General features: G+C 42.8%; 2 protein-coding genes across 5 annotated transcripts in view; both read left to right on the top strand.

Moving 5' to 3' along the window:
- LOC106564671 (growth factor receptor-bound protein 2) overlaps positions 1-6146 on the top strand; it is a 33831-nt gene extending 27685 nt beyond the window's left edge. Inside the window, exons 4-5 of the mRNA XM_014130887.2 lie at positions 142-310; positions 2663-6146. Coding sequence (XP_013986362.1) covers positions 142-310; positions 2663-2848 — 355 coding nt within the window. The 3' untranslated portion in view covers positions 2849-6146. The remainder of the gene's footprint in view (positions 1-141; positions 311-2662) is intronic.
- Positions 6147-12879: 6733 nt separating this feature from the next.
- Positions 12880-20863, top strand: LOC106564669 (ADP-ribosylation factor-binding protein GGA3). Of its 4 annotated transcripts, none has more exons than XM_014130884.2 (17): positions 12880-12986; positions 13630-13806; positions 13965-14040; positions 14134-14232; positions 14340-14463; positions 14567-14670; positions 15047-15127; positions 15303-15440; positions 15677-15758; positions 15880-15999; positions 16238-16474; positions 16879-16940; positions 17089-17324; positions 17594-17892; positions 18034-18203; positions 18842-18952; positions 19298-20863. In XM_014130884.2, exons 3-17 carry the CDS (start codon positions 14038-14040, stop codon positions 19406-19408), a joined length of 1977 nt encoding a protein of 658 aa, XP_013986359.1. In that variant the 5' UTR covers positions 12880-12986; positions 13630-13806; positions 13965-14037; the 3' UTR covers positions 19409-20863. The 4 variants fall into 4 exon arrangements, with proteins under 4 accessions (XP_013986359.1, XP_013986360.1, XP_013986356.1 ...); XM_014130885.2 differs by having other exon boundaries at positions 13630-13714; positions 14324-14463; XM_014130881.2 differs by having other exon boundaries at positions 13630-13714.

Consider the following 20863-nt stretch of genomic DNA (forward strand, 5'->3'; position numbering starts at 1 on the left):
CTTCTTCTCCTCCTCCTCTTCCTCCTCCGCCACAGGTTTGGTAATCACAGATCTGAAACGGTTGGACTGATGGAAGTAGTAGGACGGTCACCTTGTTTAAACTTAACCAGTCACTTCTAGATCTATGCTACCTCTCCCCAGGTTTGGTAATGACGTGCAGCACTTCAAGGTCCTGCGTGACGGGGCTGGGAAGTACTTCCTGTGGGTGGTCAAGTTCAACTCTCTCAACTCCCTGGTGGACTACCACCGTTCCACCTCTGTGTCCCGCAACCAGCCCATCTTCCTCAGGGACATCGAGCAGGTCCCACAGGTGAGGAGGGAGGGACACAAACAGGGATACACAAACGCACACAGGGACACACACACAGGGGCGCACACAGGGGCGCACACACACGCGCACACAGAGAGACACACAGGGACACACACAGGGACATGCACGTGCACACAGGGACATGCACGTGCACACAGGGACACGCACGCACCCAGGGGCGCACACAGGGGCGTACACCGGGACACACACATACTTTAGAAAAGCCCACTTTTCTCCAATATCACTCTTCCTTTTACCTTATCAGTAATCACTCATTTTTTGTTTATTCTATGCTCATCTCCCTCTTCTTCTCCCTCTTCATCTTTTTCGTCTTCTACTTCTTCTGCTCTTCCTCGTCCTTCTCCCCGCCCCCCAGACACACACACACAAATACATGTAAACACACAGATACAGTGCCTTCAGAAAGTATTCTCACCCCTTGACTTATTCCACATTTTGTTGTTACAGCTGGAATTAAGTGTATTACATTAAAAAAAATCCCTCACCCATCTACACACATTTCATGACAAAGCGAAAACCTGTTTTTAGAAATGTTTGCAAATGTATTCAAAATTAAATGCAGAAATATCTCATTTACATAAGTATTCACACCCCTGAGTCAATACTTTGTAGAAGCACCTTTGGCAGCGATTACAGCTGTGAGTCTTTCTGGGTAAGTCAACATTTGGATTGTGCAACATTTGCCTATTATTCTTTTCAATATTCAAGCTCTGTTAAATTGGTGGTTGATCATTGCTAGACAACCATTTTCGGGTCTTGCCATAGATTTTCCAAGTAGATTTAAGTCAACTGTAACTCGGACATTCACTATCCTCTTGGTAAGCAACTACAGTGTAGATTTGGCCTTGTTTCAGTTTTTTTGCTGAAAGGTGAGTTCATCTCAGTGTCTGGTTGAAAGCAGACTGAACCAGGTTTTCCTCTAGGATTTTTCCTGTTCTTAGCTCCATTGCATTTATTTTTTTATCCTGATAAACTCCCCAGTCCTTAACGATTACAAGCATACCCATAACATGATGCAGCCACCACTATGCTTGAAAATATGGAGACTGGTACTCAGTTATGTATTGTATTGTATTTTCCCCAAACACTTTATATTCAGGACAAAAAGTGAATTACTTTGCCACATGTTTTGTTGTTGAGTATTTAGTACCTTGTTCCAAACAGGATACATGTTTTGGAGATGAAAAAAAAAAAAAATCTGTACAAGTTTCCTTCTTTTCACTCTGCCCCCCGTTCCCAAAGAAGTTAAACTCTGTAACCGTTTTAGTCACCATTGGCCTCATGGTGAAATTCCTAAGCAGTTTCCTTCTTTGTAGTGACTGGGTGTATTGATACACCATCCAAAGTGTAATTAATAACTTCACTGTGTTCGAAGGGATATTCAATGTCTGCTTTTATTTAATTTTTTACCCATCTACCAATAGATACCCTTTGCGAGGCATTGGAAAACCTCCCTGGTCTTTGTGGTTGAATCTGTGTTTAAAATGTACTACTCGACTGAGGGACCTTACAGATAATTGGTACAGAGGTACAGAGATGAGGTAGTCATACAAAAAAACACTTTTACTGCACCCAGAGTGAGTACATGTGACTTGTTAAGCAAATGTTTACTCCTGAACTTATTTAGGTTTGCCATAACATAGGGATTGAATACTTATTGACTCAAGACATTTCAGCTTTTAATTGTTTTTAATGAATTTGTAAAATGTCCAAAAACATAGTTCCACTTTAACATTATGGGGTATTGTGTGAAGGCCAAGGACAACATATTTTTTTATTTATTTAATCCATTTTAAATGCAGGCTGTAATATAACTAAATGTGGAAAAAGTCAAGGGATGTGAATACTTTCTGAAGGTAATATATGTATACACAGCGCTGCACATCATACGGAATACCACGGGAAATCCTCATCTCCGACAATCATTTAATGAGATTGCATCACATATTCTCATCTAAGCAATCATGCAAAAACACAGCCGTTTACCAGTGAACTGCAGTTCACTAAGCAATTTTGCAGAAAAATAGCTAAATCCACTATGGTCGCCTTCATGTTGGTTATGGGACAAATATACAAGTACAATACAATTGGAAGTTGGAAAAAAGGGTCATGTTCATTAGGCACCAAACAGAAGAAAACTGATTTTAACAGAGGGTCTACTACACAGACCAATAAGAAACACTAATTTCCTATTCCACTGCAAAGCGTTTTAAAACATTATATTATCCGTTGTGTGCCCTAATGAACACGATCCAGGACTATGTCTTGGCTAACCTGCCCGACTACGCTCGTCACATTCTAACCCATGTGTTTTTCCTCTCGTCTCTCCAGCATTCAACGTACGTGCAGGCGCTGTTTGACTTCGACCCTCAGGAGGACGGCGAGCTGGGCTTCCGACGCGGCGACTTCATCCAGGTCCTGGACAACTCCGACCCCAACTGGTGGAAAGGGGCTTGCCACGGCCAGACAGGCATGTTCCCGCGCAACTACGTCACGCCAGTCAACCAAAACATGTGATCATGTCACGCCCGTCAACCAAAACATTTGATTGGCTAAGTGAATAATGACATGGCCCTCCTTGTCCCCCATTGGCCCATTTACACCCCCTCAGGACTTTGAGGGACACTTCAGAAACAGACCTAAATGAGGAATGGAAGAATGGGAAGAGGAACAAAAATCCTGCGAAGACACCGAGCGAGAGGCAGATTTCATTACTCAGACTCTACAGTTGACTCTGTGGATTTTTTGATGCAATGAGGGAGACACACAGAACAGAGAAGCATTGCAAAGGAACCTAAGTTGAAGTAAAAAAACAAGGGATCCGGCTATAGCTCGACTCCGGCAACGGCCTCCCTTCTTATACGTTCTTTGCTTTCTTTCTTTACGCATAACATCACCATCCTATGTTTCAGTCTATTAGACAAAGACAATGAAGAAGATGTCAGAGACCAAAGACTCTAGTCTAGTGTGTTATGGATCTCAACCCAGCTTTGGGCTCTCAGAGAAGGAACATGGACTGGAGAGAAATTCTATTGTTATCGATGTGTATGTATATCTCTAAATATTTGTAGTTTGAGCCTGTTTTAGTGTTTTTTTTCATTCATTTACTTGATTTCTTCCCTATTTGTAGACCTACATATTGTCGTTTTCTAGGATCATATTCATTTAGTACCAAATGGAAGAAAATAGACAGGGAGGAACTACCTGAACTGAATAAGAAACACTCATTTTTGTTTTCCGTAGCAAAACGTTTTGTTGTGTTTTGAAACTGTGCACTAATGAATATGACTCAGATCATGCACAGAGTCTCTGAGACAAGACGCTAAATGGTTTTCATGTTATTGGTAGTTATTCAATACTCTCAAGACAGAAATAATATTTTAAGAATATTTAAGGTGGAAATCTAATTTGGAAAATGTCAGGATTTCTACTTTGTTCTGGTGTGAAAGCGGAAGCGCGGCTATCAGCTAGAACAAATTGTGTCATTTTTTTCCCATTTAGGCATTTAGGGGCTTTCTGCATTCTTAAATGTAGCCATCTTTCTCAGTAAAATCAGAGACAATGGTATAGAGTTGTATGTCCACCTGCAATCAATAGACTTAACTGATGATGGGGCTGATTCAATATGACCTAAATGTAGCTAAATTGGGTTGTAAGGGTTCTTTATGGAGATTGCTAGTGGTTGACTGGGTTGAAACGGCAGTATCCTTATAATCATTAGTTCTATGAAAGAAGGTATTGAATCGTGTACAGATGAGAGCGCTACACTCACTGATTTCACCCTGCGTTTGTGGAAGTTGGGTAGTGCCTTTTCCATGTCTGGTGTTTTTTGTCTCTCCAGGTTGACCAATGAGCGCTTTTTAAACAGCAGATCACAGAGATACAGTGACCAATACAATGTCTCCATTCTCCACACATGCCGGCCATTGGTTAGGGGCTACCTTATGGAAACTCCAGTCTGAATCTCTAAACCCATCTCAGCTTTGCAGTCTCTTCTGTCTCACTTTCAAGTATGATAATCCGATGAAAGAGAAACATAATGTTTTGTGCCAGAGGGTGTTATGTAGTGTTTCCCTTGAGAAATGACTAAATGGTTTGATGTAAATGTGCAGTGTGGATCTATGTTTTCAACAGAATGACATGCATATGACAAAGTCTTGTTTTGTCTGATTTTGGGACGTATCAAAAGGGCTTTTGGAATTCTATGCGATTAGATGCGAACACATTATCTGTCAGTTTGGTTGCGTCTAAAGGGGGACATTTTTGACAGCGGGCGAAAAGAAGTCACAGAAAAGGTAGTTTAGCGTTTCCTGAAAGAGGGGACATGAATTGTCATAAAGACCAACGTAAGTGCTTGATCTGGGCAACATGTTCAGTATATATCCTTCAGTCCGTGTCTGCTTGTGACGGAGGCAGAATGGAATCCTCCATCTTGATAAAGAGATTAAAGGAACAATGATGCTGACAAACTGACTCTAGATCAGAACGACAAACGCAACGGGTGGGTCATTGACCTCTATTGAACTCTGTGTCCACAACTCTCCACTTTGGACCTTTTGAGAATCTTGAAGAGGACCTCAAATGCAAGGAATTCCATATGATCTCTGCTTGTTATTCCCTATCTACACTCTTTGATTTGAAAAACTACTCGAATATGCTTTATGATTTCTTGAAGTAAAATGGCTGAAATACACGAAGAGGCAGGTCTGAAGGGAATATGCAGGGAGTGGACCATGCAAGTTTTTCAATGTCATTTCTAGCCTGCAATGAACTGCAATGAGCCATTCCAATGAACTGATAGTCCGATTGACTTGCAGGTGTTTGAAAATGCAAGGGCACGAGAAACCTTGCTCACGTGGTTTCGCTATGAACTGTAGCCTGGCTGTGTGTCGCCTTGCTGTTGTTGCAAAGCCCCCCCCATTCAAAGTTCAGTATGTCACACTATGTAAAAAAAGCACTAAAGTGTGACGCGTGTGTGTATTTTCTGTACTGTGTGTCTGTATTCTCAGCCAATCATATGACATGTGTGACCCTGAGGTTTTCTGACCATCTGATCTGGAGTATTTCCAAGTCATGTCACGTGTTCAGGAAAAATGCCTGGCCCTAGACCTTATGTGATTGCAGGGGTCAATGTTTCAGCAGGTATAGAGTTGAGACTGGTATCCTATTGGTTGACTCTTGGCCTGGTTGAACCAGATTGAACGCTGCGTTCAACATTCAGTCTGTTCTACCAGGCTAGTTGACGCTACCAGACGGTGTATTTCGTTGCTCTCAAGGGGCCTGATAAATAGGACCCAGTCCAAAACTTTGTCTATTTACGCTGTCTCTAGGTTCCTGGACAGCCTTGCACACTCCCGTGGTCAATATTTACTCTCTCCTCAGTCAGTCATTCATTACAGTGCGAAGGTCGCCAGCAAGTGTACCATTCATTAAGCCTAGTTAAATATGACATAACACTGCACTCAGCACTCTCACTATTTGTTTCACTTCGGTGACAATAGTCTCCAGTCTGCTACCAGTATCATTCTATGGTTTATTTCCTCGTCCACTCAATTGCAGCCGTCTGACTCGTTATTCCGGAGTGGTATCATACAGTGGTTGACACCTAAGACGATGTGATTGTTTACCTTATGCTGGAAAGTCTTTGTATGTATATCTGACATGGTTGCTTTATGTCATTTCATGATGTGCGTGTATTAAAAACTTTTCAGTTTTCAAACGGGAGGATGATGTCACCCGATGTCTGTCACAGCATTTGATTTCCTTTGAACGTAGATGGACGACGACGGAATAATAAAACGATCACTATGAAGAAGCTACTGTTGTGCCGTTGGTTACTTGTTGTCGCGGGTACTGTATGTTTCACATTAGAACAATCCACAATTTTTTTAGGAGGAAGTTCTACACAGAAATTAGGACCCCAGACACAGATTAAGCCTAGCCATTACGTTCCAAACTCTTTCAATGTAGATTCTCCATTGAGAATGCTTTTTAGTCCAGGACTAGGCTTCATCTGGGAAACTGGCCCTGTATCTCTATGGTTACTCCACTAACTATCTCACCACTTTAGCACAACAGAGCGAGTTCCTACAGAGAGCATGGAGGAGCAATGTAGCAGATTGGGTGTGGGCCCTTATCATGGTTCATGCTTGGGTTACACTCAACACCACACAGTGTAACCTAATGTTTCAAAAGAGAAAGATGCTGATTAACTGGGTGACATAAGTAGTCAGATAATATGCCCAAGTCCTGATCTAAGGTCAGTTTGACATGTACCCACTAATGGTTACTATTAGAATGAGTGTAAGCTAAGTTGTATCCTAGATCTGTGCTTACGATCCAGACAGTCTCTCAGATATAGGATCAGTTTAGCTTTTTAGATAATTTATATGATTATATGGACAGTGGGGGGGACCTGATCCTAGATCAACACTCCAACTCTGAGACGCTTTATGAATACAGGCCCATAGGCTACCTCTACCCAGTAGCGGAGCGTAGATAAAATCACCGGGGAAGCCAAGCCAGGAAATAAAATAGCCATATTACAACCTATGTGTTGTGATAATTGTGTTTGTTCTTTAAGCAAAACCAACGACAACCAGAACAACAAGATAAATGGGCACAAAATAACCCGTCGTGCGCTCACGGGGAACGTGCACAAGCACTACAATAAACAATCCCACACAAAGACATGGGGGGAACAGAGGGTTAAATACACAAGTAAATGAGGAGATTGAAACCAGGTGTGAGGAAAACAAGACGAAACAAATGAAAAGTGGATCGATGATGGCTAGAAGACCGGCGACGCTGAGCCCGAGCAAGGAGAGGACCCGACTTCGGTGGAAGTCGTGACACCTTGCTTGACCATGCTGTAGGTCATGTAACGGTTTGTTACATGCAAAATGTTTTGTGGACTCCACAGGACAGATTTTGCTCTCCGGTTTTGTAATGAAACAAAGGTGTGGTTGAATTTATTCTGCCACTGTCTTCTTGTCTCGGCCTTAGGCCTATATATCATGGTGTCAAGGCATATGAACTAACAGGTTTTAATAAATCTCCGGTTATTACCCAGTTCTGCTCTCCTGCGCCTGACTTCTCTGCCGCCAATTACGCACCCCGCTACACAAGGTTATGTTTCCACTAAACAACTATTGATTTAGAACCACAGACAGTTACCGCAAGTCACAAAGAAAACAGGAACTGCCTCCACTATTCCAGCATCACTTCAACTTCACCATTTCAACATCATCTAATCACCTATGCTTAGTCTAATCTAGTGACAACTAAACTATACCCAAAACTTTTAGTCCAATCAACGTAAGCTAAATATGTGCCTGTCCATGGTACTGATTTCTGTGTGTGTTTGGTATATGTGTGTGTGCATGCAAGTAAATAAAAACATGTTGACTCACCCTGCTTGTAGAGAAACACCAATTCCGCCACCCTCTTTCATGTTGCCTAAACAAGTCTACGACTCTGTTATACAGTACACACTTTTAGCTTTTGTTTTCCTAGGCTACCTGGCTAAAATGCTTGCTCGCTAGCCTAACTTCCTTTCATGGGCAATGATGCGCCAGGTCAGCTAGTTAACATTAGCCTACTACATCTAGCTACATGTTGAATTTCCATCCTCTCGGGCCAGGGGCACAATGTTGTAATTTATGGTTGGATCAGAATCGCGTTATAATCATTGGCCAGTACCAAGAAGTAAAACCACAAGTCCAAATCCCTACCTCCATCCATGGCTAATTTAGAAAAGGGCTGATTTTAGCTAGCTAGCTAGCTTCCGGGGGAAAACAAAGATTCTATTTTTTTCTGTCAATGATGTTTGGCTTCTGATGTGATTGGTCTGAAGCCAAATCCAAACTGGCTTTCCTTGACGCTTTCTTTTGGTGCATCAGGACAAATCACAGCTGAGCTCGCTCAGTTTAGGTCAACACTGATTGGCTGTTATTCTTTTGAAAAATTATCAAGGGAGGCCAAATGTTCGCTGGCTTCCTTTGGATTCAATGCTACTGGCAGCAAAAATGTCATACTCTTTTTGACCAGACAGCATCAGATAGATACGCTACACAAACTGAGACAGAGATGTGCTGATTCTTTCGTTTGGATGCTTTCTCCAGTGAGATACATTCAGCCTCTTGCAAATTGAATGAAATTGATGAAACACAGCAAGACGAAAGATACATTATTTTGTATATTTTTTTCCTGCCTTTACCCGGAGTGTATGTAATAGAGATGGTCTCTCTCTGGGTTGGGAGGGGTTGTCTCATACCCATCCTGCTGTCTGTCATATGTATGACCCATCTCCAGATCAAAGTCAGTGTGTGGGGTGGAGGAGCCACTTCTCCCTGACATGAAGTTCCTGTCTGAAACACATGCAAAATCCCCTCCGCTGCCTCACACTGGTTTCTTTGTACCCCGGCCTGCTCTAATCTGAGGTTTTGATCTGTGTCTGTTAGACTGTGCTGTTCTTTCACACATTGGCACTCCCATCAGAGTGTTCACAGGGAGGAGGGTCCATGGGAAGTTACTCACCTAAACAGGAGAGAAGTGAATGTTGAAGAAGAGGTTAACTGGTCCAGCCCAGTGCTCTAGTAGTCAACTATATTGTGACATGCTATCTTGCATCATTGCATCATTGTACCCATACCATACTTGCATAATGAATGACCCAATGACTCTATCTAGCGTTTTGCTCTTGTGAGTCTTTGGTACTCTGGCTCTTTCTAGTAAGGCAGGTGGTCATAGATTATATACTGTGTTATTTGCGCCATCTGTTGGCAGTATAACATAATTACAGTACAAAAACAACAGAACACCAACCACAGCGACTACAGAAAAAGTGTAACTGGTAACTAATTAAGTGAAACCTATTCTAAAAACTGTAAAAAAAAATAACATATTATGAATCTTGTGTTTTTGTGCGTCCCCCCAAAAAACACTGCACCCTATCTCGCGAGAGGACACGCCGCATGTGCAATGCTCACCAGCATCAATTGGTGGGAAGAACGGGTGCTGAGGGTGCAGCAGCACCCCATGAAAAATCTGAATAAAACAAATATATATATACAGTACGGGTCAAAAGTTTGGACACACCTACTCATTGCAGGGTTTTTCTATTCTGACTGACAGATTTTTTGGCTGTGGTCATTCACATTTTTCATCTTCGATTATATGCTATTAATGCACGTCACTTCAAATGTCTTGGAACCGTTAACCCTTTTCACAATCGCGGGAGTTGGCCTATATGGATAGGGCTAAATTGAAATGTTTCTTACAGAAAAAATATGAAAAGCACGGAAGCAATTGAAAGGGAAGTTTGGAGATTATGGGAAAATGATTAGACCAAAGTTGGAAGACACAACAGTTCGTCTGACACAGGACTGAATCCAAACATTACGCTGTTGCATTTACAATGTGCATTTTACATTTACTGTGCTTTTTGTCGCATTTGTTGATAACTAAATCTGAAAATACTCTGAATACATTCAGTAACATGATAAGAATATTCATGGAAAATGTGGGGTAGGTACAACATAAGATAAAAACAATAGTCTCCAAGTGGCCACACCCCTCTCCAAAGTGTGCACAGTTCCTAAGTAATTTCAATGCACTTTTATGACTTAAAGAAGTCTTCAGCTATAAGGTGCTTTTTTTTTTAGCTCTCCTAGCTGTGCCGTTGAGGAACTAGAACAAGCACACTTGTAGTTGTTTTGTTTGGAACACAGCCCCGCATTCCCGCCATCACACAATTGCTGCTGTTGTTTAAGCAATCCAAAAACTGACCATTATAAATCACAATCTGGGTCAGATGGGCATCATTTGAAAGTTTGTTCTATTGCCAACATGACTAACTAAGTTATAAAATACGATTTTACGGTGTTATGCTTTCACCGGGTAATTCATAGAAACAGATTATAATTCGGTGCGCATAAAAAGGGTGCATTCCGATTTGTGTTCTGCTAATTTTCCTCACAATAGACAAACACAGGCTCATTCTGTTTTAGAACAATCCAGGGTATGACGCCATGTCACCTTGTAACTGTACATCAACCATAGTGACGATAAACACTAACACTGTATATGACGTGAGTTTGATTATATGGGTCCTAGTGTAAAGGGTGTACTCATCTGCATGTCACTCCCATTCTGAACCAAAATCCTACGCATTACTCCATGTGCTTAACCCACCTCACTTTTGTTTTGAGCCAACTTTGCCATTGGTCAGAAAAGTACAACTTTTCACCGGGTGCTAACTATGCCTACTCTGGCGCCCAAACCAGATAAATAGAATCCCTTCAATGATTTATCGTCATTCTACAGCCCAGTGGGTGAAAGAGTGAGAAATTTGGTCCAAAGACATGTCATTTTGTCGCAGGCACGTGGTGTCTCCACAGATTTTTGGTTTCTCCCTCATATACAGTTATTATATTGTGCACCGGTCCATGGCCGTGACGTCAGCGGGCAAAAGGAGAAGGTTCTGACTGCGGCCCGGCAGGGAAACTCCAGGGAAGAACCGCCCAGGGAAACCAAATCCCTCTCTATCTTCTCTTTCCATTGGCTTCTGACTACTTCGTCGTTCTGTCACTGGGCGGATTCGATTATGCTGAGCCGCGGGGCACCAGGCAAAGGTCCGTTACGTCGTCGGGCGAAAGCGGGGAGGGAGGAGCACGGCCGCCCTTCTCAAATAGAATTGTAATCTGTGCCGCTCTGTCATTTTGTCAACAATGCAGAATGGTGCATCATCCATTTTTTTCAATAAAATAAATGTTAGAAAGCTCTATCTCATTTTCATCGGGAAGGTAGATAAAGCTCAAAAGCAATCACTTTTGCATGTGAAAAAACAGAATCGTACTCTTTACTCCACGTGCCCATATATCACTTGGTTTTCAGATTACTTTGCCATGTGCTTTGAACAGGGCACATGGCTCACGCCCAGGAGGCAGCCTGGTTCCAAAACTAATGCAATCAACTTTCACCTGGTGCAAAACATACCTACTCAGGCACCCGGGCGAGATTAAACAAACCCCCTGATTATAGCTAAACCTAACCCTTTTCCTAACCTGCCTAAGTGACTACTGCCCCGTAGCACTCACATCTGTAGCCATAAAATGCTTTGAAAGGCTGGTCATGGCTCACATCAACACCATCATCCCAGAAACTCTGAACCCACTTCAATTCACATAACCGCCCCAACAGATCCACAGATGACGCAATCTCTATTGCACTCCACACTGCCCTTTCCCACCTGGACAAAAGGAACACATATGTGAGAATGCTGTTCATTGACTACAGCTTAGCGTTCAACACCATAGTGCACACGAAGCTCATCACTAAACTAAGAACCCTGGGACTGAACAACTCCCTCTACAACTGGATCTTGGACTTCCTGACGGGTCGCCCCCAGGTGGTGAGGGTAGTCAACACCACATCGGCCACACTGACCCTTAACACGGGGCCCCTCTGGAGTGCGTATTTAGTCTCTTCTTGTACTCCCTGTTAACCCACGACTGCGTGGCCACACACGACTCCAACACCAGTATTAAGTTTGCCGACGACACGACGGCCTGATCACAGACGACGATGAGACAGCCTATAGGGAGGAGGTCAGAGACCTGGCAATGTGGTGCCAGGACAAAAACCTCTCCCTCAATGTGAGCAAGACAAAGAATATGATCGTGGACTACAGGAAAAGAAGGGCAGAGCAAACCCCCATTCACATCGACGAAGCTGTAGGAGAGTGGGCCGAGAGCTTCAAGTTCCTTGGTGTCCACATCACTAAGGACCTATCATGGTCCAAACACACCAAGACAGTTGTGAAGATGGCATGACAATGCCTATTCCCCATCAGGAGGCTGAAAAGATTTGGCAAGGGACCTCAGATCCTATAAAAGTTCTACAGCTGCACCATCGAGAGCATCCTGACCGGTTGCATTTTCTTACTTACTTTTTTAAAACTGCATTGTTGGTTAAGGGCTCAAAAGTAAGCATTTCACAGTAAGGTCTTGTTGTATTCAGCGCATGTGACAAATACAATTTGATTTGATTCTCCTAATCTGCTAGGTTAATTCACCTAACCTGCTTCTTTAGTTCTCCTAACCTGCTACTTTAATTATCCTAATTAATTCGCTACCTTAGTTCTATTAACCTGCTACATTAATTCACCTAACCTGATATGTACATTTTTCTAACATGCTAAATTAATTATCCTAACCTGCTATGTAGGCTAAACAAACCATCTGTACCGACAAATTATCATAACATCGGGCTGCCTCCTGGGCTTGAGACAGGTGCCCCTTTCCCCAGCTAAATGGGTTCAAAATAAAAGTGACATTTTTGTGTGTGAGTCGGATTCTGTTTTCACATGCAAAAGTGATTGCTTTCGATAAAAGCGTTTTATCTGTCTTACCAATGATAACTCGTTTGAAAATGCTAACATATTGTATGAAAAATAGATGTTGTATGCACCATGACGTAGACAACATGACCGATCGCAGCAGATTATTGTTCGATTTGAGAATGCGCTCCTCCCTCGCCACTTTTTCCCGTTCACGACCGGTGCCCCGCGGCTCAGCATAATCGAATATGCCCATTGGTGTCTCCGCAGTGAATATGGCGGATACGGAAGGGGAGTCGCTGGAGACGTGGCTCAGTGAGTTACATGCTTGGAAATTAAATTATACGTACTTCTTTATGCATCGTTTTAATGTTCAACAATTTGGCAATTCACAACTACATCACCAGTGCCAGCTAGAATGTAAATTTTATACAAATGGCAACAATGGCTATGTTCATTTATTCGTGTTTTGAGTCAATGTTTGGGTCAAGAGAGGTGGCTTGCAATGAGCTAACGTTAGCTAGTTATCAAAATGTTTTGGCAACAACAGTTCATGTTCACAATGCCCAATGAATACGACAATTTATTTACTCTTGTTAGGTAGCTAGCTAACTAAGCTTCTATTTTTTGCTAGTTGTCAAGATTGTTGGAGTTAGTTTGCTAGCTAGATAGCTTAGCAACTACTGTAGTTGTTTACAAATCCACCAGCAGCAGGCTACACAAATCTGTGACTAGCTAACTGCCTACTTAGCTTCCAAAGTGTGACTAGCTTACTACAAGGGCTGGCTGCATTCGACTAAATCTTGCTGTACTTGCGTCAAGACAAATGTGCTGTAACTTTCATGACATGTTTGGCTTTTATCACATTCAGATGTCAGCCATCAGCAGTTTTTCTAAAGGAGCCTTTGAAAACTCAGTCAGAGATAGATATTCATGTGACCCCCCCCCCCCCTTACAGACAAAGCCACCAACCCATCCAACAGGCAGGAAGACTGGGACTACATTACAGGATTCTGTGACCAAATCAATAAGGAATTGGAAGGGTATGGCTGCTTTTTCTATGCTCTTCAAGTAACGTTACAGCAGGTCCCCTGGATCATATTTCAGAAGCTGAACTCATTTCTGCAGTGTTAAGGTATTAATCTCATTGTAATCAATAAGGTTTTCTGAAGTTGTAATGGTTGTAACTTTTTATTGTTGTCAACAGCATAACCTCAAATCAGGCTCATTTGGAACTGTTGAATCCTTGAATTGTTTGAGATTTGTTCTGGTATTATATGATTTTAATTTCAGCCCACAGATTGCTGTGAGATTGTTAGCCCATAAAATCCAGTCCCCACAAGAATGGGAGGCGATACAGGCTTTGATGGTGTGTAACATCCCACTCTTACATTGAGTATTTGTCATTTATCTCTAGGCCTATAATTCTTGGAGCGTTAACATTGACTACTCACTGTTGCAGGTTTTAGAGGCTTGCATGAAGAACTGCGGGAAAAGGTTCCACAATGAAGTTGGGAAATTTAGGTTTCTAAATGAACTCATCAAAGTGGTGTCACCTAAAGTAAGTAGATAATATCAACTGTTTTGTATTGGTCCTTAATCCCATAGTTCTGTATGTAATGTGTTGCTTTGTTAAAATGGAATCCATCCAGCTGAACCCTGTTCCAGTATCTAGGTGACAGAGTGTCGGAGGTGGTGAAGAAGAGAGTGGTAGATATGCTCTTCAGCTGGACGCGCTCTTTACCCGATGAGGCGAAGATCAGTGAAGCTTATCAAATGCTGAAGAAACAAGGTAGGATTTCAGCATTTTAAAATTACCCTATTTCAGGTTTTCATTGGTTTTTAGCCTGTACTGTAAAGTCGCCATGGCACTTCTAACTATTGCCTTTTTTCAGGTATTGTCACTGTTGACCCTGATGTTCCTCTGGATAAGACACTGATGCCGTCGCCCCCCTCCCGGCCCAAGAACCCTGTGTTTGAGAACGAGGAGAAGAGCAAGGTGAGATGCTTCCTTCTTATGATGTTTGATGGAAGATCTTTGTATACGGACGATGGAAACAGACTATGTGGAGAAAGTGTTAATTGTGTTCTTTCAAAAAATGTTTGATTTCTGTCTTTGGGATGCAAATAGCATAGGCTAGATCGTTTATGACTATGTCATTACAATAACAATTACACTGTAAAACCCTCCTGTCTATCTCACCCTCTCTCATTGGTCCTGGCATGTTTGCTTTTCTGAGCTTCAACTTGATCTATGATCAGATGTTTTCTCAAGCCCTGGGATCTGTCACAGGGATTGGCTGCTGTGACTGGACCCTACTGTGGGAAACAGACTAGAGTACTAGAGACTGACTTATTATTCTCTCTCTCTGTAGCGACTGGCCGAGCTTCTGAAGAGCAAAAAGCCTGAGGATCTACAGGAGGCCAACCGCCTCATCAAAAACATGGTCAAAGAGGTTAGCCTACATGCATCATCATACAGACACGCATCCAGTGACGTAGGCAGTCGTTGTGTAAACAGAGCTGCTACACAAACATAATGATGTTGATGACAACCATAATGACGACAACTGATTGAATCCGGCAGTCACTGTCCCAGTGGGTTTAAGGCAGGTGTGTGCTGTGTTTCAGGATGAGGTGAGGCTGCAGAGAGCGTCGAAGCGCAGCGGCACCCTGGAGGAGGTAAACAACAGTGTTAAACTGCTCAACGAGATGCTCAGCCACTTCAGCAGGGACCAATCAACGGACGGAGACAAGGAGCTTATCAAAGTTGGTCCACATCTTACTTCTCTATCACTATTGTAGACTTTTCCCTTCAAAAAATTGGAGATAGACACTTTTTATAGATTAACTTTGTGGAAAATAAAAGGAAATCGCTTCCAGGACAATGAAAGTTTGCTTAACAATATTTTGTTGTTAAAAGCACATTAATACACTTTGGAAGCATATATGAAATGTGTTGTCATCACATAATATTATTGTTGGTGTTGTTTTTTTCATTTCAGGAGCTTTATGGTGACTGTGACAAGTTGAGGGGGACTGTGTTCAAGCTGGCCACAGAGACAGAGGACAATGACAGCAGCTTAGGTAACCAACACTCCCTGAGGCCTGCCATCTTATTGGCCAAAATAGTCATATCCCTCCCATTGGTCATATTGATTGGTTGGATGATCCTTCATTGTGACCTTTGACCTCTCGTGACCCCCAGGTGACATATTGCAGGCCAGCGATGACCTGTCCCGCGTCATCAACTCCTATAAGAGGATTGTGGAAGGACAGACTGTCAATGGAGAGATGGAGCCACTTGGACTGTCAACTACTACACAATGTAAGAACATGAGGGTTCACAGATGTTATTTTCTACCAGGGATTATCCAGCTTTTCCTTTCTGGGGCCCAGGTCTGGGGATTCTTTACAAAAGTATAAGCCCCCCCTTCATCTGAGATCACATCGGTGTCTTATTGTATTTACCATCTTGGACTGTTTCACCCTAATCTTGTGAACTTCCCAAATCATGATAGCAGCAACAAATAAGTGAAACTCAATCTCTTTCCATCCCTGACCAGGTACCAAAGACAGCAACCAGTCTGAGATCCTGATAGACCTGGCTGGTCTGGACCTCCAGATCCCCTCCCCACCAGAGCATCCTCCTCTAGCCCAGCACCCAGACTTCATCCCAGCCGACCTGCTGTACGGGTCTGCCCCCCTCCAGGATCTTCAGGCCTGCCCTGCCATGGAGGACCCCAGGCCCAGCAAACCCTCTGCTGCACTGTCTCTACTGGACAAGGAGCTCCTCTCTCTAGGTACAGCACATCCTGTATCAGCACCTTTATGTCTTAGATCTGATAACATTTTACATTTACATTTTAGTCATTTAGCAGACGCTCTTATCCAGAGCGACTTACAGTAGTGAATGCATACATTTCATACAATTTCATAATTTTTTTTGCTGGCCCCCCGTGGGAATCGAACCCACAACCCTGGTGTTGCAAACACCACGCTCTACCAACTGAGCTACAGGGAAGAAAGCATTAGTCTTCTGTATGTCTTTGTGATTCATGTTTTTGACATTGAATTCACATAGTAGACTCACCTAATCCCCACATATATTGCCAAAGTCTCTCCCTCTTCCGGGAAATGTGGGTTTTCTTGATAGAATAGGAGAATAAATTGACTGATATATTGACTGTTTGTTTGTTTGTTTCAGGACTAAATGACCCAGTTCCTGCAAAAGATGACTTGAATAATCTGTGGAAGACATTTTTGCAAGTAAATGGCCATTTTCAAGTGTCCTAACCAGTCAATACTTTCAGAAGCATTTATCTTGTAGAAATATTTATCCTCCTGGAAATATTGATCTTAACAATATCAGCTTGACACACCTTGTTTAATGTGATGTAAACCCTTTCTCTTCCAGGCTCCCAACCCAGTTTTGGACCTGTTTGGCAGCGCCATCCCAGCTACTGTATTCTCTGCAGCTTCTACGACAGAGAATACAGAGCCTGTTTCTAAGACAGCCGCCCCTGTCAGTTACCCACAATCCTCAGTGGCGGCCTCCTTCCCCTACCCCAGTGCTGCTGCCCAGGCAGTCTCCGCCTCCCTGAACCACAGTCTGCAGGACCTGGCCATGTTGGATTTGGGTAGCCCCAAGAGGTGTTCATCTCCACTACCAATCATACTTTATGTTCCTGTGAAGGCTAGATGCTAGCTAGCATGTACCACACCATGTAACTGTGAAGGCTAGATGCTAGCTAGCATGTACCACACCATGTAACTGTGGAGGCTTGAAAGTGGATAACTGAAGTAACATTTAAATGCCACCAATTGTCGTTATTGCTTGATCTATTCTTTTGAGTGTATGCAGTAGGGATGGGCGGTACAGAGTACAGGTTTAATGTACATCCATCTGTCATCTACTATAGCATGTCTGGTGTGATCAACACTGGCGACCTGTTTGGGATGGGTGAGGCTATGGGTGCCACTGCCTCCCCGAGAATTGGTATCCCCGCCTCCAGATCCAGCCCTCTCCCTCTGGGCATCCTACCGGCTGCTGCTGCTGCTGCAGCCCCTACCTTGTCCCCTAAGACCCAGGCTGATGACAGCCCCCTTCTCCGCTCCCTGTCCCCCATCCTGATTCTCCCGCTGGGGCAGGCCAGCCCAGCCAAGTTCCCTGAGATCTCCCTAAGTAACATCCACGTCCCCCTAGAAGCCATCAAGCCAAGTGAGTCCCAGGAAGTCCTTAGCCTGCCTTCAGGAGTTTCTGGGTATTGTAGTCTGGTCAACACAGATGGCTCAGTACAGTGGCTGGAAGTGCAGATACTGAGTGTTTTCTTCCTCTCGCTGTCATTCTGTGATGTTTAAGGCAAGCTGTGTCCTGTGACGGCCTATGATAAAGACGGGGTCCGCGTTCTCCTGCACTTTGCCACCGACTGTCCGCAGGGCCGGCCGGACGTGCTGGTGATGGTGGTGTCCATGTTGAACACGGCACCTCTTCCCGTCAGGAACATAGTCCTACAGGCTGCTGTACCCAAGGTAAGGCTGACTTGGACAGTGGACACCCGCGCTGTTACAACCTATTAAATTACACTGTAGTCTGTACTTACACTGTAGTACAGGGATAATCAACTAGATTCAGCCGTGGGCTAATTATTTTTCTTGAGCGGATGGTCAGAGTCAGAACATAATTACAAATAATTTGTAGACTGCAAATTGACTGCAAGAAGATATAATATTTTAAAACCTTGCTTACATTTGTTTATGATACATATATCTCTCTTATGTGTGGGAATAATGAGGAATAATGGGAATAATGAGGAACAGATTCCCAACATTAAAATCACTTGGAGCTGATTTCCTGGTGTTTTGACAGTATTTTATGTCCAACAATGGAGAGAAAAAAGTTTGCTCAGAACCTGTAGGGCCAATTAAAACCAACGCTGCCAGTTGGGGAACCCTGCCGTAGTTGATTAAAAGAACTCATGAGTATCATTCTTTTAGCCTACTTGAATCCTCACTCTCCTGACAAGTGAGATATGTTCAATGAGGTACTGCTTCAGACAGGCAGTGAAGTTTGCTCAAACAATAATATTTGTGAGTTAATATATATGAACCATAGCCTGTCTTCAAACTGTCCCTGATAACCCCCCCGTTCATTCCTTCCCCCTTGCCAGTCGATGAAGGTGAGACTACAACCGCCCTCGGGAACTGACCTGGCGCCCTTTAACCCCATCTTTCCCCCCGCCGCCATCACTCAAGTCATGCTGCTGGCCAACCCACTGATGGTGAGAGTCCTCCTAGTGTAGTCAATGAGAGTTATTCATCTGATATTTTCATGAGTTGAAAATGTGGTTATTATGGTGTAATAAGATATTCCACTTAGCAGATGTGTTATGATACAGTGAGTGCATACATGTTTTTTTGTCTGTGTGATCCCTGCTAAGGTTCCGGATTCATTATTCCATCCTTTAGTTGTTACTTGGTCTTCCTTACATCACCTACCCATGTCTCATATCACCTGGATCATTTGTGTGCTTTAGTTTGAAGTCAAAATGATGCTACAATGCTAACCAGCAGGCTAAACTGGCATGCTTACTCTGTGCCTGTGTGTGTCTGTCTCTCTCTCGCAGGATAAGGTCCGGATGAGATACAAGCTGACGTTCACACTGGGAGAGCAGCAGTGCACAGAGACTGGGGAGGTGGACCAGTTCCCCCCAGCAGAGATATGGGGGGCTCTATAGCACCCCTAACCCCAAATGGTGCCAGGGACAATACAGCGACACCTGGTGGGGACTGTATTTGGGGGAGAATCAATGTATTTGCGAATGTTTCATATACTAGTAAGTTATTAAGCGATATTATCATTATGCCATTTGCTACATTGTCCTTCTGTTAGGTGTCATGTTTATTTATTTATACTTCAAACCCAATCTTCTCTGACTGGAATTGTTACAGAATTGCTGCACTTTAGAAATGCCGTACAGACTTTGGTTTTAGAGCAGTCATATACACTTTGAAATTTAACTTTGAACGGTCAAGAAGAGCCAGCCTAGCATGTGATAAGAGTGGAAGTTATCACATGATATATATCGGGCACTTACACAAGACTGTCACAATGAACTACCAGTAATTGGACAGGGACAATCTCCCGATTGTCACAGTTAATGGAAAAGAAGCCCAAGACTAGTAGCATACGGTATACATGTATCTCTTTTCCTCCTGCCCCCTTTCACTTTATTCCAATACAATACCTCAGTAGAAAATGATGGTGCAGATAACTGACAGTACAGACAGCTAAATGCTGAACACTTGCATAATGTTGTTGAGAAGAACTTTGAATATATTCAAAATAATTCTTTGTATTTTGGGAGCAGAGTGCTATTTATCTGGTCAGGTGGGAATTTTCTATTTCTACCTATATATTTCTATTAGTGCTATTTTGACATGTTTCAGTTATGGGAGGTGGTGGCCTGCCAAGATGTGTGACTGTGAATCCTTAAGTATTTATTTATTTATTTTTAGGTGCTTGTCATGAAAGTATTGGTTTCCAGAGATGGTGTTAGCTAAGCAAGCTCTGTCTTCTGTTTTGAGATGAGTTTACTGCTGAATTCTTCCCTGCATACTTGACTTTGAATGGCTTGGTAGCAATTTAATATTAGTTTGTAGAAACCTGGGACTTATCCAGGAGGGGGAAATATCATAGCACTTTCAGATAGACCTGTATTGAGTAGAACAGGGAAGCTTGTTTGAATAGGGAAGCTTGTCAGCTCTATACATTACATTTCTATCTGCGACGTCTTAAACCTTGCATCCCCATTCAAACAGCCTATGGTGAAGGTGCTTTGCCTGCAGTGGTACAATAGGACATGAATCGGTAACTCAAAATAGGGCTTATGGGTGTCCCTTGCAATGTACTTGTATGTAACAGGAGTGTCTGACTATGTCTGTATTCTGTCTGTCTGCGTTCTGAAGCCACTTTCTGTTATTAGTACCAGTGTTATAATGGGAGGAGGACTCTTCCAAACTTTAATATCAATTGTTGCTCTATTTATTGTCCATTTTAGAGATTGGCAAATTAATTAATGTGCATTAATGTGTGGTTATTTAATGAGATTGAACAGAAGTACTGTATATGTATTTTCGAAGAACTGTTTCACCGCATGAAGAATTAAAGTCTTAATTTTAAAGAATTGCCA

The sequence above is a fragment of the Salmo salar genome, chromosome ssa12 (assembly GCF_905237065.1).
Source record: "Salmo salar chromosome ssa12, Ssal_v3.1, whole genome shotgun sequence".
In the NCBI taxonomy this organism is placed as follows: domain Eukaryota; kingdom Metazoa; phylum Chordata; class Actinopteri; order Salmoniformes; family Salmonidae; genus Salmo; species Salmo salar.

Coding starts and splice junctions, on each gene's coding strand:
- LOC106564669 (XM_014130881.2), top strand. CDS start 12,920: ATGCCCATTGGTGTCTCCGCAGTGAATATGGCGGATACGGAAGGGGAG. Junction 14,233..14,339: donor TCAAAGTGGTGTCACCTAAA/GTAAGTAGATAA, acceptor ACCCTGTTCCAG/TATCTAGGTGACAGAGTGTC. Junction 15,441..15,676: donor GAGACAAGGAGCTTATCAAA/GTTGGTCCACAT, acceptor TTTTCATTTCAG/GAGCTTTATGGTGACTGTGA.